General features: G+C 37.5%; 1 protein-coding gene across 1 annotated transcript in view; it reads right to left on the bottom strand.

Moving 5' to 3' along the window:
* Positions 1 to 696: 696 nt before the first annotated feature.
* The window catches only part of PRLR (prolactin receptor), a 144,809-nt gene continuing 121,434 nt past the window's right edge, over positions 697 to 24,071 (bottom strand). The window contains exons 4-15 of the mRNA XM_058043514.1: positions 17,838 to 17,951; positions 16,720 to 16,852; positions 13,156 to 13,325; positions 12,201 to 12,367; positions 11,250 to 11,391; positions 9,149 to 9,281; positions 7,750 to 7,919; positions 6,327 to 6,496; positions 5,246 to 5,390; positions 4,328 to 4,427; positions 3,281 to 3,350; positions 697 to 2,660 (exon numbers count right to left, since the gene is read on the bottom strand). Of these exons, the coding sequence (XP_057899497.1) occupies positions 1,650 to 2,660; positions 3,281 to 3,350; positions 4,328 to 4,427; positions 5,246 to 5,390; positions 6,327 to 6,496; positions 7,750 to 7,919; positions 9,149 to 9,281; positions 11,250 to 11,391; positions 12,201 to 12,367; positions 13,156 to 13,325; positions 16,720 to 16,852; positions 17,838 to 17,907 (2,481 nt within the window). The 5' untranslated portion in view covers positions 17,908 to 17,951 and the 3' untranslated portion in view covers positions 697 to 1,649. The remainder of the gene's footprint in view (positions 2,661 to 3,280; positions 3,351 to 4,327; positions 4,428 to 5,245; positions 5,391 to 6,326; positions 6,497 to 7,749; positions 7,920 to 9,148; positions 9,282 to 11,249; positions 11,392 to 12,200; positions 12,368 to 13,155; positions 13,326 to 16,719; positions 16,853 to 17,837; positions 17,952 to 24,071) is intronic.

Here is a 24,071-nt window from a genome sequence, read left to right as displayed (position 1 = left end):
GGGACCTTCAAAATCTGAAATTCTCTTTTGTCTGGCTCTGCAACAAGTACCTGATACTGCAGAAAGGCTTGCTCACTGCATAAAATCATAAAAATACGGAGAAAAGTAAAGCTGTTCAGGAATAATACCAAAAGAGAGCCCATCTATCAAACACACTCCCCTCCACAGGTACAGGATCATTACCTCACCACAAGTTTCCAGTTTCCCCTGAAGCTAGAGATTCTGCCTAAATACTTGGCCCACTTTTAGCCAGTTATCATATGATCATACTTTTCTGGAGTCAATTAAACTTTTGTTTCAAGAAGGAAGGCCAGAGCAACTTTGCAGCCACTACAGCATAATTTTGATTCTGTCTTCAGTTACATGGGATATAATGGACCCTTGCTGTTCCACTGCTATTCTGGGAACACATGACCAGCCCAAATACATGGACTCCTCATTCCCACTGCTTTTTCAGTGGAGGTCTGAATCAGATCTTGGAGGCTGATTCCAAAACTATTGTTCATAAATTCATTATGAAAAATATGACTTCAAATTTTACTACCAGGGTCAGAGAAAAGTGCAGGATACAGGAGAGCCCCATGTCATTTACAATTGGCATCACAGTACAAATCCAAAGGGAAAGAACCTTGGGTCTCAAAACCTAAACTCTATTTTAATTATATAATTACAGGTAATAAAAAACCTGTGAAACAAATAATTTAAAATTCAAACAGTAATATATCTGTAATATATTAGAAATATAGTTTAAAAATGTCTCCATATTCTTATTTAGTATAAAGTTTAATTTTATGCTTTGTATAGAAATTATAGCTTTACTTGTTACTGCCTCAGCAGAAGGAAAGAGAAAAGTTCCTCGGCAGCTAAGTAGCACTGGGCAATTAAAAAATATTTTATTTTGCTCTTTTTTGGTAATAGAAAAATAGCCTTTAAAAATATGTAGTTAAACATATGGGCTTATATTAAAGTAAAATTGTGTATTATATACAGTAAGGCAGTATATCATATATTATCCTGCTTTCTTCATTTTGGTTTATCTGGACTAGGATATGAATCGGATGCAGCTTTCTGTCACATTGAAACTAAACAAAAATATATTTAGAATAATTTGTTATTTTACTGCCATTTGTAGAATGTATTTGGTTTTGTATATGATTTGTCATGTATAAGAGCTCCTTTTTCTCAAGGATTGAGAAGAAAGATAAGGAAAACAATGCAGTGTCAGAATGCATTAAGATGAAAACACATTGTAGGTAAGAATACAGTTGTGCAATGATTTATCTAATGGAGGAACTGCTCAGACCGCTATCATTTGCTGACTCACCCATAACAATTTTCATCTTTTTGAATCTGTGTTATTTCCTCAGGCTTCATCAACCAACAGAAGCTCTGCAGAACTGAATAATTATTTTACAGTGCATTTTTCATGATAGACAAGACCCATTTCATCGTTTCCCTGTGACAGAAAAGTGTGCTAGTGATCCAAGATTTACGTCCATGACTATTACATCGACTCACAGATTATTTTATTACCTGTACAATGCACATAGGAGGATAGGCTTTTGGAGGCTAAGCTTTTCTAAAGAGCTGTTTGCAATGTGATTTTGTTTTACTATGTGTAACTACTAAGTATGTGCTGTACTAAAAGGTTATTTAAAGGAGGGCATAAAGGAAGATGGATCCATGTAGTCTGATCCACTGGTGTCTCTTCTGGAGTCACTTGGAGTTGTCGTGCTGTAGCTCGTATTCTTCTCAGCTTGACTTTGCTGAGGGTTCTGAGATGTTTCTGCTACAGGTTCTTGAGATACAGGTGTGTTCTGACTGCGCTGATCTGGCAATAGTACTAAAATGTGATGGTCCACAACTGTTGAGACCTTGGTATATTCTTTGCTGGTTCCTGGAACAGTGCATTTTTTGGTCTTTTCATTGTTTTCTTTATGTTTCAGTAATAGTGTTGGTTCCTCATCTTGTCTGACTTTATGAACTTCTACATAGTCCATTAGTTTAGGATTCAGGAAAGGTGACTTGTTACTATGTTCATTTTGTCTGACCTGCACTGTGGTTTGGTCAGTTTTGGAATACTCCATCTCGTTTATCTTTTCCAGGTCATCATACACAGTTTCGGCAATAGGATATAGCGATTGATGACTTTCTTCATTTCTCACCAAAATTGGTGAAGTGTTCACATTTGTGGTGTTCAGTGTTATCTTGAATGCCTCAACAGTGCTGTGGTAGGCAAACATAGCAGCCTGATTACTGGGTAACTGAGCTGCCAGCCATGTGCACGACTTTATACTCTCACAAGGGAGTGTTTTCTGTTCTGAGGTCGAGGCCACACACCGAGTGTCCCAGCTCCCTTTCCCCCCTTTCTTTTCTTTAGCTCGTACATCTTGTGTTTGAAGAGTAGATGGAAGGCTGTGGGATTCCCTGCACTTCACAGGGAGGAGCGAAGGGCTATCACAGCTCCCTCGGCCTGAGTCACTGTCTGTTTCCTTGAGAATAATTTTTGTATTTTTACTTGGAGTGTCATGACTTGGCATGAGCTGCTGATCCTCACTGTCCTCTACCTCCAGATATTCTATCAGTAGTTCCTCGCAGTCTGATGTTGGAGGGAAACCATGGCAACCAAGAGCACTCAGTAATTCTTCAGATTTTCCTGTCTGAAGGTATAATGAAGAGGATATAACTTTTCATTGTCATCCTTAGGGATTATATGACTAGAACAATTGTGAACAGTCTACATATTTGATGCACAAACACTACGACAGTTACATTGCTAGACCTAAACCTGATTTCTACTGCTGCAGAAAATATTGAAAGAAGGGAAGAATAATTCCTGAATTTCCTCAGTGGGGAGACAAACCTAAAATTCATCTTGTAATGTGGGAGGAGCAGGGAGCTTTTGGCAGGTATAGGTCTCCTGACTTTAACAAGAAAGAAATGGAGGAGAACTGCAGTGTAGACATGTCTTACCTCTGCAGCATAGCAAAAGACGGTGAAGAGCATCTTCCATAAGAACTACTAAGAAGTTCACAGAGGCATTTTCTTATGCCCCAAGGAACAGGGCAGTCACAAACCCTGTTCTTAAACTCCTGTTACAAGTGAAAGACAAAACTCTGACTCACACATATCTTTCACATATATAACTGGAAATTGTTGCCTATTTCCAACACTGAGTAACTGAAGCAGTTTTACACGTTACTGTGGTAACTGTTTGCTAGTACATAAGTTGGAAAAGCAGGTTATGGTGAATTCTTTTGTTGTTGGCTGTGATACTCACCTCCAGCAGATGTGTATCTATGCCTTTTATCTTTGGTCCTGGAACTGGTGGCAGGATAAAGGCCATCATTCTAAAAAAAAAAAACCCGGAGCAAACATACCAGCTGTAAATACAGACACTAGCTCACTATTTGTTCTCCCACTTCCTCAGAATATGACTGAGGTTGTAAACACTTCTCCCATATCCTATATGTCCCAGTTGGACCTCTGTCTCCTGTCTGCCTCTCAAGCTGTGTTGACAAATTGACAAATCCAGTTACAGCTCATACTTAGATGAATTATAAAAAACACACTAGATGAATTATAAAACAACTTGGATGAATTTTAAAAACACACTAGTGATACAAAAGTTATTTAACTGGAAAAGTAAAATTACTAATGTCCTTTTAATTGTCATCTGTCCCTTAACCTCCAGTTCTCTAATACCATTGTAAATTCACCACTGCCCAAGAAAGAGTGAAGTGAGGCACAGCTCAGGAGGGCTAGTGGGGCTGTCTGTGCATGTTTGACTGTCACCTGACTACTGCTAAACAGGATGGCTTTTCTAACCACAGTTTCCATCCCTTTCTTCTACTCAGCCAGTATTTTTTGTTGGACTTGTACAAAAGCAATAATCTTTGCAACACATTTCTCTTTCAAATTTGATTGAAATTAACCAGGATTCTAAGAAATCATTTGGGAAATTGATAGAGAGGCTGGCAGAGAGACAATCTCATAATATAACCTTGTTTACTTTAGGAAATTATGAAAAACCCAAAAACATGTCTCCTACAGAACAGGGATACTCCAAGTAATGTTTGATGAATATTACATGACTAACCAAGATTAGTCAGATCTAACAGAGCTGTCTCTAACTGAGAATTTAGCCTGGTTTCCATAAGAAGCAGGAACACTCTTTTATCAGTTGCAAATTAAGTCAAATATCTATAACTAATAGTTTATAAGCTAAAGTAAATGCTAGAGGATATTGAATCAAATATTAGAATTCTATTTTTGAAAAGTTTTCTCTGATCTTGGACTCCATGCAATTGTGGAATTGGTGGCTTACCTGTACCCTTTCATAATCATTATCCAGCTCATGATTAAACATATAAGAGATGACAGGACACCAACGATGATCCACACAACCATATCTTTTACTCTAAAGTCTAAGAAAAAACAGAATTATTCAAGGACACACATCTAGCATATGTCAGCATGCCAAAAAAACCTCACAAATTACTTTTATTTTAAAAATTAGCCTAAACTGCCAGATTTATTATTGAACAGAGGCCTTCAGCAGCACAGACAGATCTCAAAAATCCCTGTAATATCAAATAATGAATATAATTTTTACTAATGGTACTGCACAGGAAATAAACTGTCTTGGAAAAATCATACAAAAATGCATGGAAAGGAAAATTTTGTCACAGCCAATTATACAGATTGGGTTCAAATCCAGTTGTACTAAACCTGTAGTCATTGCATTATTAAATACATATCATACAATTAATTAAATGCTGGGTAAAGTGACCTGGGACTACATATTTTGAAGGATTTTTATTGTAATGTAACACTTTTTATACTGAAGTGGTTATTTCATATTAATTCCAGATAAGGAGTAATGAAGAGCTGTTACTGTCTGAAGGCAGTCACTCTGTTGTCTCTGTCACAGTTTTAATGCAGTTGCCAATGTTCTTTTAATTAAAAACTACCATAAAGAGAACAAATGAGGCAACAGACAGAAAGGACATGGTTTAAATAAGCAAAGAAACTATTCAACCTCTTAACTCTATCATAAAGTAATGAAGGGGAAAGGTATCTGGATATGGTGCAGAGATGATAAAGATTTGGTTACCTTAGCAATGATGTTCTTATCTATCCTAGGGAAACTAAGGGATCCGCATGGATGCCACAAACAGCTAACAAAAAATATAACATTAACTTGCATGTAATAACAATTACAGAAGGGATGCTGGCCACTCACCAGTAGGGATCTCAATATACATTTCTGGGCTCCACTCACTCCACAGTCCATGGTGGTCTGGTTTGCAGTGAATCTGTACAATGTACCTCTTTCCAGGATTTAAACTGAACATTTTGCATTGTGTTTGCTGTCCAACAAAAATAGTCTGGAAATAAAATAAATGTCACAGCTAAGGTTTTGGTAATCAAGATGGGAATACAGAATGATTCTGGATATCTTTTCCTAATAATTGTTGAGTAGGCATGGAATAATGGTACATTAATTTTATTTCTATAGTTTAGCTTTCTAGGAGGTGGGAATGACATCTGGCTCTGGTGCAAATTAAACTGCTGTATAAAAACACATCATGAATTTATGGCAAATAGGTGAGGAGCTGTGGTAATGGTAGGAACTGCAATGGTGACAGGAAGAGGAGGAGGCAGAGATTAATGAGGGAGGAAGAAAACAGAGATGGAGAAAGAAAATGCAAAGAGGAAGAGGGAATGTGGAGTTGTGGAAATGCACAGGGTAATAAAAAGTATGTCTTGCAATGGCCAGAGGGAAGTGCAGTGGGAGGGGGAAGGCAGGAGGAGATATAGTGGCGGTTTGGAAGTTCTGCAGACAAGAAGGGCATGGAGTTAAATACCAATAGCTGGAGTCTTTAATTTACCACTCAGCTGTTTAAGTTGTAGATCCATAAAAATTATTATTGTTGTGTGGCCACTACAGTTACTACCTGGTTATTTATATAAATTTAAATTATTTACGTAATGCCACTGAGGCTTTCTGTTATCTAAGAAGTACCTGTGATTAAGAACAAATTATCATGAAAGAAACATGACTAAATGAGAAGGAACAATTTAAACTACAATGCCAATATGATTAATAAATAATGACCAAAATTAAAAATAAATACTTAATCATGTGCCATTGAACAGCAGCATCTGAGATACCAGCAGGAAATCACAGGTCACACAAGCACTTTTGAAAAAATTATGAACTATTTAGAGTGTCTGCTTCATTACATTCAGGCATGGGACCTGGCTGACAAAATCTAGCTGGTCAGAAAATATTATCTAGCAAAAACTCGTAACATCTTTACCTCCCATTCCTCTCCTTCTTCAGGCTTTAGTCGCAATTCATATTCAAGGGTAAGCCATCCAGATCTGACATCAGCCTGTGGGGGTGGAGACCACGTCAGGACCAGATACGGTTTTCTCTTTATTGACTTTTTTAATTCCAGGGTTATATTCACAGGAGGATCTGGCTGTACTGTTGAAATAAAAGAACTGTCAATAAGAATCTAAGTGACTTTCTTCCTTGCAGCTTAGGTAGAAATATAAAATGATGTGAGTGAATAGTTGCCACCTCCATTGGGTCTGGTAATTTAGAACTGCTACTGGAATATAGAAATCAAGAGTTTTCAGAGAAATTAAGTATGGATTTAGGAATTTTAAACCCCCCCCCCCCCCCCGAATAGTAGTAAGTATATTAAACTCATGTTGAGATTTGCCTTAAGCATTTCTCATCAAAAATATTTTTTCTTTCATTTCCATTCATTGTTACTTTTCCCCACAAATGTATTTTGAAGTTAACATATTTGATGTTATGTTTTGAAAGTTGTGTTCTACTATAATCTTATCAAAGCTTGGCATAAATATTTAGGAACACTGAAAACATGGATGCAGCTAATGAAATTTGTTTCCTCCATCTTTTACATTCAGAAAACACAGCCACATGATCCCTACACTTCTAAGTAAGGATACTTAAAAGTAAACCAAAACAGCATATTAAAGCTCTGTCTGTATTTCAAAAATAAACCAAAACAGAACACAGGAGTCAGACTTGCATCTCCCTTAGTTAAGAGGTAGAGCTTCTGCATATTGTGCATATATTTTACCACTGTCTGATCAAAGATTCACTGGGTCATTGCACTGAAGTAAAGTATAAAGCCATTTCTCCAGCAGCCTTTTTCCAGTTGTCAGACTCCTGGGAGCCAGATCCTTGACAACAAAATGGTTATCAAGGATAATGTTCCGTTCCCTTAGATAAAACCCTAATTACTTGTCCACAGTCACTCTGTAGAAAAAATCTTGTAAACAGACTATCAGTATACTGCTATAAAAAGCACTAATGCAGCTTCTCTGGGGTCTGGAAACTATTTTGGGTAATCAGATTTAAATATTATTAGTTAAAAGAACAAATTGATTTCTGTTGCTTATACCGTGGAAAAAAGATTTTAGATGGATGATGTTTCTTAGGGTTTGACTACAAGAAATATGGAAAACCAATAGATATTTATCTGAACATAATTTTAAAGCTTTTAGCATTTTTGGCTTCTTCAGAAAATAAGATGGTAAAGGGATGAATATTGATTTGGTATTACACTAAGGAATATCTTATTTGTATATGTTTTAAACTTGAATATAATACTACATACAAGGAGAGCTGGAATTAAAATTCTTGTGTCAAAACCCATGATTCTGAATAATTTGGTTCCACAGAAACTACTTTTTAACTCTTACCTATGTAAGTCACATCCACATAATGAGGATCAGAGACATTACTTCCCATTTCATTAGTTGCCCTCACAGTAATATTGTATATGGTCCAGAAAGAGGTGTGCTTTTTATCGAAGTAGCACGAATTGGGGCCTGCAGTTTTGTAATCTGGACATTCATAAACTTTTTCTTCTCTGAAATGAAAGAATCCCAGTGATTAGATTACACAGACTGCAACACCTGATTTTGGTTACTTGTACTTCAGCATTATTTAGGGCTGGATCTGACTTTTCACACCTGGCAATGTGAAGAAAATCAGAAAACTGCTTCCAGACTAAAGAGCCATTGGATAGTCCCAGAGACTGTGCTAAGCGTTTTCCCCACGAAGTAAACACCAGAAAGCCTGAAGCATTTAGGCTATTGCTGATGCAGCTGTGGGCTAGTTCAGCACAGCTCTTCATTCTCTGAAAGCCACTGTTCACTGCATAGCCCAGAGCCCTAACACATTTCAGAGACTGAGTAGAAGTGATTGCTGAAGTCTTCTAACCTATCTATTAAAAATTACGTATTTCCAATGTTCATCTCACACTTACAGGAATTCTGCATATTACACTAATATGCTTTGAGAATTTATTTGGTCTTTCATCTCTTGACCATTAAAAAAAAAAATCTACTTTGTACTCTCCTTCACATCCATACCCAAGCTTCCCAAAGTCAGAGGAGGGGTAGGAGAGAAATTTTAGTACTAAGTCTTTGTTTTCATGCTCTTCCTAGATGTACAGTAACAAAAGAAAAAGCTGTGGATGTGGACCTCTTACTCCACCATACCTGGCTGGACCAGTATCTGTCTTTTTACACTAAGAGTGGGCTCTCAGCTGACAGTTACAGAGTTTAGCATCTATTTAGGTAATTGCAAAGTAGAGCAGTACTAGGTGAACTAAAAAGGACCAAAAAAGGTTCACAAGACTTATTGCCTCTTTCTTTAAAATGAATGTTTATCACTTTATCGGAGTTCCAAGGAAAGATTACTACAGAAACTAGGAAACATTCATGCCTTATGAATGCTAGTGCAAAGCAAGCCTTATCAGAAGATAAAAGTTTTAGTATCTGCTAATTTTGTAAAGTTTCATTTCTAAGACTGTGTAGTTGAAGAGTTTTAGGACTGTGCAGTTGCCCTGTTAACTAACACGCTGTTGATGAGCAATGAAAAGACAGAATTCACAGTAATTGTGTACCTGCCATTATAAAGAGACCAAGATTTAATATTTCAATCTTAGACATGTTGCTGCTTTACTGTGATGCCATAACATGGACAAAACCATGGACTACAGAAAATGGCATCTCCCAAAATAAGAAACCAATGAGGACTGATTTTCCAGATCCTTCCAACAAAAACACTGAATAACTACACAGCACTTATTACCCCTCTTTGCTGTAAAGCAAAGTGTGTTTGGTCAAGAGTCCTCCAGCTGAAGCAGGTTTCCACCAACAAGTAAATGTTTCTTTTTCAGGAGAACGGCACTTTATTATTATAGGCTTTTCGGGAGGTAACCTTTCTGTAAGAGATAAAGAAATGAACTAATTAGTAAGTTTAAACCATTAGGTCCACCTTGAATTTGCAAAATAAAGTCAAACAGAGAACAGGAAAATAGAAAAACAGGAACAGGAAAAAAGAAAAACTTGCTTCGTAGTGGCACAGGAAAGGAAGGACCATTTGCTGCTTAGGGCAACAACTTGCTACTTTCACCTGGATTCAGAATTCTCTCTCACTGCAACTGCACTGAAGAACAGTTTTAGTTTTCTGCCTGTGGCTTTTTTCCGCCCCAAAATCTAATAAGGAATGTTGAAATACAGTCATAGCAGGCTCTACAGAGTTATTTAAAATACACACTACTATCCAATCTATTTTCTATGGTGTTCTGGTTTCAGCTAGCATAATTTCTTCTCAGTAACTGGTATAGTGCTGTGGTTTGGATACAGTATGAGAATAATTTTCATAATAAAGGGATATTTTGTCACTAAGTCATGTTTATCCTAAACCAAGGACACCTTTTTATGTCTCCTGCACCGTCAGCGAAGAGCTACAAAATAGAAAAAAAATGTTGGGAGTGACTACAGATAGACAGGTGACCTGACCAAAGGTCACCTGTTCCACAGAACATCACCTCCAGCATACAAATTTGGGAGCTACCCAGAACCAGTGCTCATCAGGATTCAGAAATGCAGCCTGGCATTTATCAGCATTGGGTGAGAAAATATATTGTCCAGAATTTTTTTCCCCTTTTTTATCATCATCATCATCATCATCATCATCTACTATTATTATTATTATTATTATTATTATTATTATTATTATTATTATTATTATTATTACTACATTTTACTTTGTCTTAATGATTGAACTGTTCTTATCCCAACCCACAGATTTTACCTTTGATTCTTCCCTTCATTCCACCATGGTGATATATGAATGGGCAGCTGTGTGATGGTTTGTTGCCAGCTGGGCTTAAACCACTACATACAAAACAAATATTTTTTCCAAAAGATGTGTTTAAAGATTATTCTGTTTTTTTGAAAGGAATGCTGTCATTTTCTTTTTTGATTTTAGGTAAAAAGGAAGAATGTAAATGTACGTCTATTTGTTGGCATTCTTACCAGTAATTTTCTTCTGAAGTACTCAAAATATACAAAGAGGCACGTCTCATATTTCACTGTAATGTTTTTATGTTCAGTACTCAGGCTACTTGCATGATTGCTCCTGAGCAAGTTTTTATAGTTTCAAGAACAGCACTTAACTGGGCAGAGAAAAAGGTTTGAATTTTGAATAGGATGATGCTCATCAAAACCCTGAGGTGATTAAAACTTTTGCAGTTGTGTATTTGTGGCAAAAATATTCCTATTACATCAATAATATATATTTTCTACTATGTACAGCAGAGAGATTGATTTTCCAAATTTATAATTGCCTAAGGCAGATCTGAAAATGGGACATTTAAAAAATATTTTTCTATTAACAGTACTTCAACAATATCCATGTCAAATAATGAATAATACAACTACTAACTGAAGAAGTTTTGAGGTTAAAGTGTCTTGCAACAAGATATGATGTCATACATGTTTAATGTGTCTACTCAAATTCAGTAAAACACAGATAGTGACTACCATGTGATAGTATCTGTAAGAGCCATCAGGGCTTTCTGTCCGGGCTCTTATACAAAAAACATTACCTGATATTTATAGCTACAGATAAAATCAACATGGTTTTTAAATAAAGGGATAGGGACAATAAATTATTTAGGCATGTAAATCCCACCTTGTTCATCATAGCTAGTTTCAGCAGAGGGTCCTGGCCAGAACAACAAGATTATTAAAGCAATTACACAGGAAGTATGGTAAAATGCACAGAGCACTACAAAGTACCCATGTGAGAGGCCAGGTTTTCAGGATTATCATTTAAGCACCTTCACAGCATTGAACCTGCCACACCTTAAAAGCAATTTACAGAGCAGCAATCATCCACTCACCTTTGGGGATCTGAATGCTTCTTTCTGAGCTCCACTCGCTCCATTCTCCGAGGTCTAGCATGCAACGCACCTGAACAACGTACTTCACCCCAGCTTTCAGGCTGCTCACCTCATAGTGTGTCTGCATTCCTACAGATACTGTCTGTAAAAGAAAATGGACTGGGAAAATAATAAAGAATTGGACCACTTCAACGAATAAACCATAAAGGAACAGGCATGAGGTACTGACTTCTGAAAGTCAGGGATTTGAGTTGGCTATTTATAAGATATCAATTACCAAGAAGCAAAAGTAGTGATTTAGCAGAAAAAAATCACTGCTGATTCTGATATTCAAGAAAATATTAAACTGTAGACTTCCTAATATGCCATCAGATCCATAATGCAAAGAGCATTACAAGTAGTCCACACATAAACCCCCACTTAAATACTTCTCAGTGGCTTTAAGTGACTTTCTCAGACTCTTCTAATTTCTCCTCAGAACTATTTCAAAATGCATAGCATTCTCCATCATTAAGCAGCAACAAGCTAAGCAGCATTTAGGACACATGACTATAAGTTTAAGAATGACATTTTATCCTGAAAACTCAGCTGTACCACTACTGAAGCTGATTCCTAGAAATTTGGCAACAGGTTGGGAATGTCAATGGAATGGTTAAATGTGAGTGGGCCACAACAGAATTTCTGAGGGGCAGGTTGCCTCCAAGTGATCATGTTGAAGAGGATGATGAAAACTGGGTTTTGTCATACATAACATTAGGATGACTATGTAAATATATTGAATTTCACAGACCACTCCAGTAATTTTCTTTATTTTATCAGATCTGGTTACAATAATTTTTCTATTCTTACATTTTTATAGGGCTAATTAAACTGAGACAAGAGAATTCACTTGAATAGAGCATTTATAATAATGAACAGATCACTTATAAAATAAATATATTCTTTCCTTACCTCCCACTCTTCCTTTTCCTCAGGCTTTAGTCGTAGCTCATAGTGATACGTATGAGAATTAGAGCTGGCATCAGCTAATGGGGGTGGAGACCATTTTGCCCAAAGGTATGTCAGGTTAGCAGATGTGTTTGTTTCTAGAGAGAGGTTCACAGGAGCATCTGGCTGAACTGTATAAATGAATGAAAAGTGTGCTATTTAATTTTCTCTCAGAAAAAACCACCTCCTTTATATTTTGTATGTCATCATATTATTTTCAGATATTTCAGCACTGTCAAAGAATAATAAAGAAGCCTTTCATTTTTCCTTTTTCCTCAATAAGTTTAACTAGCTCCTGATTTCGAAAGGTATCAGCAAATCTTAAACTTTATTCTGAATTTGTCAGGCTAAGGAAATACAAATCATAATTTTATAAGGCCACTCCTGGAAAACTAGAATGTCAGCTATTTCATAGCCAGAAAAACTAAGTATATTATAATTAAAATGATATATTATATGTGTGCAGAAACAAGATTGGAGTCAGGAATATCAAGTTCTAGAAAAAGCCTGCATAATGCTCAGGAAATTTTCAAGACTGCCATGCCAGCAGTTAAAAAGATTTTTACATTTGAAGTATTTGGTAGTTTAACCTAATTTGAAAATTTTATAATCTACATTGCATCTAATTAAAATATTGCAGACAACTAGAAAGTGAAGCAAATTTTTCAGCTAAAGTTAAAATTTTTACATATTCATACATGAAATTCCTACAATCAAGTATGTAGTTACTTAACTTAGAATTAAAATGCAGTTTTCACATACATTTAACATGCATATTTTAGGTTATCTGTAAATAAACACTGCTCAATAGGAAGTTGTACATCATGAGGAAAAAGATCTTTCACCACTACCTATTCTGGGATTAAAAACTGCACACACCTCCAACTAGTTTGTTTTCCATTTCATTCTTTGATTTTACCTATGGAAGTTACATCCACATGCTGAGGATCTGAGCTGTTACTTCCAATCTCATTTGTTGCCATTACGGTGATAATATATGTTGTCCAGGGATTAGTGTGATTTTTATCAAAGTAGCAGGAATTTGGACCTGATGTTAGGTAGTCTGGACATTCATAGATTTTTTCTTCACTGAAACAAAATGATTGAAAAATTTAGGAAATGAAGCAAAGCAGATAATATTCTAGCAATGGACTAGATTCAGCAGAAAAATCTGAAATGTATGTGTGTGTATATATATATATATATATATATATATATATATATATATAAAAAAAAAAATATATATATATATATATATATGTGTAAAATCACATATATAATTTATATAGATATAGAATAACCAGAAATTTAAATAAATATATATATTATAATTTAATATTTATATATATATAATCCCATCTCTGGGAAACATTTGGTACATGTCAAATGACATTACCATAAATGCTTCATTTACATTTTTACTGCAGTTGTTTTGATGAATGCTTTCTCTCCTTTGTTTATACATAGGAATAAATCAACAAAAGAACAGAAACAGAAATTTCCACAGACAAAACAAAGAAATTTTAACAATATTTATAAGGAAGTAAGAGGGAAATGAAAAATATATGAAAAATATTTACTTCAATTAGGTAAGTTGCTAAATATCTTTGCATATCACCCTGAGAAATCAAAATATGGGCCCTATGGCAAAGAGCTCTTTTATTGACTAGTTTGTTTTCAGCAAAGTCGGAGAATCATTTAGGTTGGAAAAGACCTCTAAGCTTGTCAAGTCAAGCTTTGACCACCTTGTCAACCAGACCATAGCACCTAGTGCAATATCCAGTAGCTTCTTGAACACCTCCAGAAATGGTGACTGCCCACCTCCCTGGGCAGCCCATTCCTATGTCTATCCCTCCCTTCAGTGAATAAATTCTTCCTGAGGTCCAACCTGAACATTCTCTAGTGCAGTTTGAGGCTGTTTCCTCTTGTCCTATGCCCTGAGAGAAGAGACTGATGGACACACGAGTACAGCCTCCTTTCAGGGAGTTGTAGAGTGACTCCTGAGCCTCCTTTTCTCCAGGACGAATATCCCCAGATCCCTCACTTGCTTCTTACATGACTCGTGCTCCAGACCCTTCTCCCGTTCTGTTGCCCTTCTCTAGTCATGTTCCAGCACCTCAAAGTCTTTCTTGCAGTGGGGGGTCCAGAACTGCACACAGGATTTGGGTGTGCCCTCACCAGTGCCAAGCATGGGGCAAATCACTGTCTTGGTCCTGCTGGCCACACAGGCTGGGTGCCACTGGCCTTCTTGACCACCTGGGTACACACTGGCTCATGTTCATGCCCAGATCCTTCTCTGCTGAGCCACATTCCAGCCTCTCTACCCAGCCTGGAGTTGCATGAGGTTGTTGTGACCAAGGACAGGACCTGGCACTTGCCCTGGCTGCACGTCACACCATTGGCCTACATGCAAATCCCTCTGCGGAGCCTTCCTGGCCTCCAACAGATCAGCACTCCTGCCCAGCGTGGTGTCATCTGCAAGCTCACTGAGGGTGCTGACAATCCTCTCATCCAGATCATCAGTAAAGATATCAAACAGGGCTGACCCCAGCACTGATCCCCTAAGCACACCACTAGTGACCAGCTGCAGTGGATGCAGCACAGTTCACCACCGCTTCCTAGCTTGGCCATCAGCCCTTTCTTAACACAGTACAGAGTACTCCTGTCCAAGCCATGGGCTGCCAGATTTTCCAAGAGAATACTGTGGGACACGTTGTCAAAGGTTTTGGTGAAGTTCAGGCAGATGACATCCACAGCCTCTCCTGAGAGGGTTGTCTGTTCATAAAAGGAGATCAAGCAGGACCCGCCATTCCTAAATCCATGGTAGCTGGGCCTGATCCCTTGGTTGTCCTCTATGTGCTGTGTGGTTGCACAGGACAACCTGTTCCACAACCTTCCTGATGTCAATTTATTTGCTTTTTAACATGATCATCATCAAGACTATCTCAAAAAAAAGAAGAAAAAAAAAAATTACTTCACAGTCAATTACTATTGCCTTTACATGGGTCTTTGTATTATTTAGGAGAGGGGATTGTTTTGTGCTCAAAGCTGGCCAAGGTGATGTACTCACAGCCTATCTCAGGTGATAAGAACTATACAAATCCAAACCATCAGCTGATGTGGCACAAGAATGAACAGTAATTCCACTATTATGCTTTATGTATCATCAATAATAAGGTTTCTTAGTTTCCAGGCAGTTTTGTCACAGTTCACAAAGAAAAGATGGGAGAAAGGGGTCTATACCTAAGAGAAAATGAGCCTAGAAAGGCAATTGTGGCCCAGGTCTAAAATGCTTGGCAGAGCCTGATTTCAGCAGATTTAATAAATGGATAAGCACTCCTATCCTTCCCTAAGCAAAATGGCTCTGGGCAGTGAATTAAAATGTTCATTAAACTTTTTGATGAAGACTGAAACATCTGGGCTTTCATAAAAAGAAGTTCCCAAATCATTGTTGTGTGTGGCAACTCCATTAAAGACTGCATTTTTTTCTGCTCAATGATTTGGAATGTTTAAATGTCGCAGTGATTTCTGAGGCTTTATCTTACCTATTCTTAATCTCCCTGGATTTATAAAAAAACTTAGTCTCTAAACCTCCCTGCTTACTTGTCCCTATTCAAAGACTGTTTTCAGGAAGAAAGTACAAAGTTAAACAAAGATGGATAGGTTAAGTAAAGTTGCTAAACATATACACTTCATTCCTGAGCAGGATGAGGGAGTGATAATTACCAAAATATTAATTTTTGAAATGTTACACCCATGTCTGATTTCACTGCATTTCGTGAACCACTGACCACAAAACCAACAAGAGAAAAAAATGGCCATAGTCCAGAAGGGGGTTTTAGTGTGCGTGGTAATGGACAAGCTCCTTGGCAGGGCCCCAGCAGCCCTCCCTGTCCCTGCCCCGCCCCTCCATGGGGACCTGGGACCCAGGTCCCCAGTTTAGTTGGTCTCCAGCTCCACACAGTCCTGCCTTTCCCAGTCACAGCCCCCTGAGCCAGCCCAACCCATGAGCTGATGTCCCAGCCCAGCGTGGCCTCAGCCTGTCCCTGTCCCCAAGGAGGTGACCAATGCCCAATGCCCATCAGCTGAATGGGGTCCCCTCCTGCCCTGCTCCATGGTTGGGGTGATGGGAGATCTGCTGCCCTGTGGTGCCCTTATGCTTCAGTGCTCAGAGGGGACCCCATTCAGCTGAAAGCTTGTGCTTCCCAAAAAGATGGGCAACATGCCTTTGTTTCCAGCACATCTTCAGACAAGTGAGATTTTTGGTAGATGAGTTTCAGGAAGGACAGGCTGAAGATTCAGGGCTTTTAGTAGTCATGTTTTCTTCCAACAAGGGAAGCCATGGATTTTATGTAGCCCCTGTTGTCTATCTAAGATTAAAATGAATTCATAAAAACAGCTTCACAAATTAATGTTGTCATTCTCTTGGTCTGACAAAACCCTCACCTGATCGCTTACAGAGTACACATACACCACTTGTTACCTGTCCTTGCTGTAGAACAGGGTGTAATTGTTAGGGAGTCCTCCATCTGAGCCAGGCTTCCACCAACATGAAAAGGTTTCCTTTTCTAGAGAACGACATCTTATTATCTGAGGTTTTCCAGGGTATGATTGACCTACAGAAGTGCAAAAATCCAACTAGTTAAATTAGAAGTTGCCAACGATTTTGGATGCTATTGTTGAATGATAAAAGTCAACCTAGCATTCCTTTTTTGAAGACAATAAAATTACACAAAACTGTTGACTGAATTAAGCAAATAACTCTGCCTGGGAAAAGGATCAATATTCTCAAAAAGGTAAATACACTTTACATCAAATTTCTAAAACAGCTAGTAGAATGATTTTGCTTTTTAACGAACATTTATTTTTTACCTAAACTCAAAATGGTATATTTATCTCAAAATTTAACAACAAAGATGGAAATAAATATATGACCTTTAGGATTTTTCCCCATAAACATTAAAATTTTATATCTTCAGATTATTTCAAGATTAAATTTCAACTTTGCAACAGAACTAAAATACCATTCTTTGTGCATATTTGAGGTAAATTATAGGTGAGAAAATTATAAAAAGAAGGAAATCAATGGGCTAGATAGAATTTTTTGGGTACTGGCAACCTGAATGTATTCATTCATTGTTCAAACATTCCCTGTTAATCCAAACACATTTAAGAATATTTCCCGTTAAGACTGCTTCTTATAAACTTACACCAAGAATACAGACCATGCATTTACATTCATTTTAAAACAACAAGTGTATGATGTTTTAACCTAAGCTTATCTTTTATCTTTATTTCATTAAAGTTCCATGTAATTATCTCAAATAGAATAACTATTCATATGCAAAATCCCAAGAAGGTGACAGGTATAAAGTGAATACAGTGTTTCAGTATTGCCACCAAACAATCCTTAAATTAATCACGTAAAAAGAAAAGACAACTCCAGCCATTTTTAAAATTGCCATAAGAAACTTCAGAAGAAAGCAATTTATAGAGGTACATGCTCCAGTATTGGTCAGGATAGATGGGGTAAAGCCTCAGACTTTTCTAAAGAAAGTGTCTTAAGGAAAAAACAAGTGTTTCAGGAAGTGTTGTACTTACCAGGCAGACCTAGCGTAGTCAGAGCAAGCTGCAAAATAATTGGGACTGATGAAATGAATCTCTGTTTCATGATGCCTGCCTCTCCTCAGGAGGAAGCGTGAGATCAAGGGCTCACTGAAAAACACGCCATCATGCAACAGTCAGTAACAATGCTCAGCATGTAATACGTATCTCATGACTTGACCAAAGTCCTTTTTGAATTGCAGGTAATTGATTCTTGCTCTCTCTCAAAAAGGTGAGGCAACACCAACAGTTCCACTTTGGAAGCTGAAAACTGGAACCTCAGAGAAGCAGGTAGGCCTTCCTAAAGGTCTCTGAATGATTAGCAGAGCTAGGATTACAATTTCTTAGCATTAACAAATCTTGCATATTTCTTTGGTATCTTGGGATACCAGGTTCTTATCTTAGAGTTCTAACTTCTAAATTAATTAATTAACCTAAGAAAGCAGCCTTTTAGCAACAAAAATATACTTTTTTCCCTACTGATGCAAAAAAGATGTCAACATACTTGAACTGTGAAAGTCCTGAAAACAGAAGGTAAATAGAAAAAGTCCAACATTCATTAATAAGTTTATGATTTTGATCCAGTCTCAAAACTTCTCTATATTTAAGACTGTCAGTGTTGAATTCACGATCCCTTGAGCTGAAGAATATTACTCTTTCAGTAAATTCAACCAATTGTTTTTACTGTATTTGATTTTGCAGTAAATTTCAGGTGAAAGACAGATTTGCAAGTGGTCCCCAGCTGGGACCAAGACCCAGTCCCTGCCGTGGGCTCTCACCACTAGATGTCCTCAGAATTCAGGTTACAGCTCTGGGTGCTCTGGAGTCCCTGCTGCTGCTAAATCTGAAGAAAAGACGTAACGACTGGAAGCAAACCTCCTGCTTCTCCCACCAGTACACTCCCTGCTTGGAGACGACTGCAGTCAGCTGTTGGATTCTCGGTAGCCAACCTCAGCCTTCGAAACTAAAGAAGAATATTTTACTGCCTCAACAGGGAGTTCCTTATCTCAGCTTTCCACTCCTACCCCTAGCACATTCACAGGTAGATGTATGTCTGCAATCCATTCCGCGTAGCATAGCATGAGAACAAGCTGTGTCCTTGGTGAGGAAAAATCCTTTGTGGTTCATCAGATGAATAATTTTTCAGTATGCAATTAATTTTCTACATCAAGAAACTGTAATGCATCATCATACAAATGTTTTTCAAGCACAAAGCCAAGTAAAGTATCAGTTACTGAAGCTAAGTCTAAAACGTGTTAACTGTGGACAATGTGGAAGACAACAACAGTTGGCTACATTCCCATATGCCACTACTGAATATCTAGGCGTGTTTCAGGCGTGCAACTGAGCTACAGACTGGAAAATTGCATCTGGGTTAGTTTTAAACTCACCCAGAGCACTTTGTGCATATAAAGACAGTGAAGAGAGAACCACTTAAATATTAATTCCAGTTTGGTGTAAACACAATGCAGCTTTTATTACTGTAAACAAATGGCAGGCACAAACATTAGTGTTTAATGTCAGAAATTATCCAAAAATAATTTTATAGCCCCATAAAAATGGGGCTATATAATGAGGAACCCAGATGATTAGGCTCATAAAAGGCACATTTTTCTCAGGTGAAGGTGAAATAATGAAACTACAAACAGTAACTATTTCATGTACATATGACAGTATTTACAATATTTTATTACTTCTAAAAATAGTTGGAACATTTGCAAAACAATGTACTTTAAAGCTAATAGTCATACTGATAAAGAACTATTACATGATTTTTTTTTTTACTTTTATGTATGTATCTTTCTATGTGAAGAATTGACAAAAGAAAAACTGATTACAATGGCTGAAAGAATGACATTTTTTTAATACAACAAAAAAGAAGCATCATCAAGAAAGATCTTTACTAGAGCACTTTTCAAGGAAAATGGGATGATTTTGTAAACTGAAGAACCAAATTAATAGTGAGAGGCAGAAATGAATCCATTAAAAAATATATTTTTCCTCTGGAGCTTTTGAAAATGAGATGATTGTGAACCACTTCTGTAATATGGCTGTGCAAAAGAACAAGAGGGATATAGGGAAGGACTATGGATCTATCAGTGTCACAGACTCAGCTCTGTCTACAGTTCTGGTAATCTACACTCGGGAAAAAAGAGGCAAACAGATTTTAGAATACAGCTATCAACATGACATAGAGATTGTCTCATGATGGTGATTTAAAGAATTGGCTTTGTACTCCATGCAAGTGTCTGGTTATCATGTCCAAACATAAAACGAGATAAGCATCAAAAGAGGGAAAATAAGAATGAGTAAAATAAGAATGTTTCCATGGTTGCTTGCTATTCAGTATTTGTGACTCAAATAGGGCATAAAAGGCTTCTGGAGAGACGTCTTGTGTTTTTGAAAATACTTGCTTAATAAAAAGGTAATACTCACTTTGTCATAACTGTATCTAAAGTGCATCTTCCCTATATTTAATGTTTTCATAAAAGGTGATTAGTGTTTTTGAAGATGCTATGAGGTAATGTCTCTCTTTTAGGACTGAATGCATTCTTTCATAAGGGATGCAGTGGACACTGATTTGCACAATGTGATCCAAAATCAAGGGTTGAGTAACTAATAATTAAAAGATCATATTCCTCCTTTTGAAAGTCTTGATTTAAATGCAACCATGTTATTGCAATCTGACATTCTATCTGAATTTCTGCCTTTAAACACAGCTGTTGGATAGTATTCAACAGCTGTGCATCACATGCCAGAATGCAATGCTCCTTGATGGAAATGGAAACTATTACTGGTGTTTCAGAATGCACAGAAGAATTAGATATTCCTGTAAAATAATTCTGCCCTAGAACTAATAATATAATGAAATTGTAGTTTTGAAAACTGTGCCGACAATGCTACCAAGTAAAGATGAAAGCTAAACACCAATACTTAAATCAGGTGCCATGAAGCAGAGTCGAGAGAAACATGTCCTTGTTCTAATTGACTTTTAGCTCTTGCATTCTTTCATTTCTTTCTTTCCTGGCTCTGCTGATGGATAAATTTCTTGAGACTGACAGAGAAGTCTTTACTCAGTTCTGCACAGATGGAAAAATTTTCTATCTGCAACGTTTTCAGGCTTGCAGGAACAGGAACAACTGTGTATCAGCCACTGGCAATGACATTATGTGCAACACAGTTTCTGCTTCTGTGGCTAAAGAAATCAAAAGCCAAAAGTACTTTACCAATCTCTACTGAAAAAGTCTGGCATTTCCATTAGTCATGATGATAAACAATGTTCATCTTTCAGGCCTGGGGAAAGACAGTTTAAGGAGCTCTCAAAACACCATAGTTCATTACCATTTGAAAGGCTGAACTACAGCTGTATGAAACAAAATATAAAAAAGGAAACCAATAAAGCAAGAATGTGAGAGTCTGTTAGACCATCTAGAACATTCAGCTGTACTGTGGACATGGCTGGAGTGTGCCCTCTCACACAGAGATCACAAATGCCAACAGGGATACATGTTCCTAGCCATGGCCAGAGCATCATGGACAGATGTGTTTCTAATTGACAGTGATGGTTGGGGATTATACAGCAAATTAAAAGCTGTAGATGTGTAGTGTGACCAGAGCTCTGTTTTCCCTGTCTGAATGAGCCCTAATTGGATGTCTCTGAATCCGTCAGGCACCCAGCACTGCCTTCAGGGTGATGAACAGGCTCCAGAGAGGATAAAGGGCTGAGGCCTGTCTATGATCTGAATTTCTTGTGACTGATTCCAGCTGGCAACTTTAGGCACATATGTCCTCTGGTGTACTTTGTGAGGAAGCCTAATACCTGCTTCTAGCTATGAACCTAGATATTCAGTTAATTTACTGGGATTTGGGACTTCATATTTCTGTGTTGCATAAAATGGGAGCAGTGGCAAGGACTTTTAGATTTCACCTGAAAAGCCTATGTATGACTTTTTATTATATCTTTCCAAAATTTCTCTCATAAGTCACCCCCTAACAATCCTTGGCAGTCCTTCCTTTGATTAGCAGTCAAGATGTGATAATGAACAAAACAAATTGCCTCACCCATGGAGATATGTTTCTCAGTCTGAAAGACTTCAGTCAATTTTGAAAAAGGAAAATAACAAACCCCCAGATTCTTGAAAACAGTTTAGACTCTTACATCTCCATCATAGTATTTAGACTCTTAAATCCTATTGATTTTACAGAACTGAGACTGAAATTTTCTTAAGAACTCTCACTACCTAAACTGAAAAAAAAAAGTCAAGAGAAGAAGAAATTACCATTATCATCTTTGCAGATGACGAACCAAGGTAAAGAATGCCAAACACTTCTTTTATAGTAGAAGTGTAACAAAAACTACAACCTGACCATTTTCTACCATTTTTCTTTTCTAAATACCACCTCTACTGCCTTTGTTTTCCCACAAAAACAAATCTAATGCTTTAGCTAACAGTAGTAATCCTTCTCTACCAGTCTCACATTTCCCGAATATTCAATTTTCTTCCCTGGTGGTTTGCAGGTTTAGCCATAATTTCAGGATTTATTTTTACAGCAGTCTCTAACAGAAAAGAAAATCGTAAGTTCCAAAGAGTAAAATTTTAGAGACTGAAAGCTAGAACTTACATTAGAACTTGAAATATGCTGTGCATTCATCTCTACCAGCTATCAAGCTCAACTCCACAATCACTATCTTCTTATAGTAATTTTAGGTATTTTTTGATGGATAGCATAGTCATAAAGTATAAAATCAAATTTTCTACCCAGGGGATTCATGTATGTGAGGAAGCTTTTTATGCCTCTCTTCCATGAATATCAGATTATTTGAAAAGTTGAAAAACAAAAATTCTATAATAGTGTATTTCTGAAAGCATCACTACTTTATTTCTAAAACATAAAGAGAAAAAAGGTCACTCTGTATTAGCTGTTGTAGATACTGACACTCTAAGTAAATACACTTAAACATTGACAGTGATAGAGACAGTGGTAAAATACTGTACATGGTTCCCTTTATCTATTTCAAACAAAATTTTGCAGCAATGAGCTTTGGATGCAGTTTAAATTTACTCATAAACTGTGCTAGCTACTTGTTTAAAGGCTAATCAACATCTGCCCAGGCCAGGACATGACCAGATAAAAGCTGGGAGGGCTGGGGAAGGAACTCTAGCAGCCTCATCATGAAAGTCAGGTGCAGGGAATGAGCTACACCTGACTACCAAAGCACAGTCAGACCACTGTCCTGGCGTGTAGCTCACCAAACAAACCTGCTTCCCCACTGACTCACCGACTGAAGGAGGCAGAACACTAGGGACAGAGCGGAAGGAAGGCATTGGGGAGAAAAGGAAAGGTTCCAAGTGGACTGGGGAGAGACAAGAATGGGAAATAAGGGCACTAAACAATTCCGTTCAGTGTAAACCTGTGGCTTGTCAGACTGAAACGTGTGCCTGATCATTGTAGTCTACCCCACAATCTCATTATACCCTATTTCTATCTCCTGTCTGGGCAGACTGTTCTTAGTGGTGCCTTTGGATGTCAGTGAACTCTCAACTGGATTAGCCAGTGAAGAAAGAGCTGGATTGCAAACCTCCAGGTTCAAACGCAGATCCCACACAGCTGGGGCGAGCAAGAGAATGTGGGACCAGCTACTAGGTCAGCTAAACATCCACAAGTAGCTACAGGGGCGGACCATTTCTTTACGTGCAAATGCACACATACTTATGTAAATCTACACATTAGGGCATTGCTGATGTGTGTGGCCCCTGTGTGGGTTTTGTGTCCATGTACCCACCCACTGGGAGCAGCTGCTCAGCTTTGCTACAGGCAGAAACTGATGTTAGGGACCTACAGCAGCCTCACATCTATGGGGCTGCCTGATTTGAGCTGACTCTAGTATGCAATGTTTTACCAAAACCCCCATATTTTGTTTAATAACTTGCTCTCTGCCTTCCACTCCAAATACACTATTTTGTGAAGAAAGAATTTAGATGGGCAATTTACCTGCCAGAGCAATAAAAACTACTAATACATTAAGTAACTAACTTTGAAAACACTAGCTTCATCATTGTTTTTTTAACAAAATCTGCCTGTAAACAATTTGAAACAAAATAGAGTATTTTCTAACTAAAAATAAGAATGGTCTGTATCTCCCAGAGACCAGGTGGGAAGACATATTACTCAATTACCAGGATATTCTTTTGTTTGGCTCCATTTCAGTAAAGCTAATGAGAGCAATAA

The sequence above is a fragment of the Melospiza georgiana genome, chromosome Z, assembly GCF_028018845.1.
Source record: "Melospiza georgiana isolate bMelGeo1 chromosome Z, bMelGeo1.pri, whole genome shotgun sequence".
Lineage (NCBI taxonomy): Eukaryota > Metazoa > Chordata > Aves > Passeriformes > Passerellidae > Melospiza > Melospiza georgiana.
Note: the sequence above shows the minus strand (reverse complement) of the source record. Positions and strands in the feature narration are given on the sequence as shown.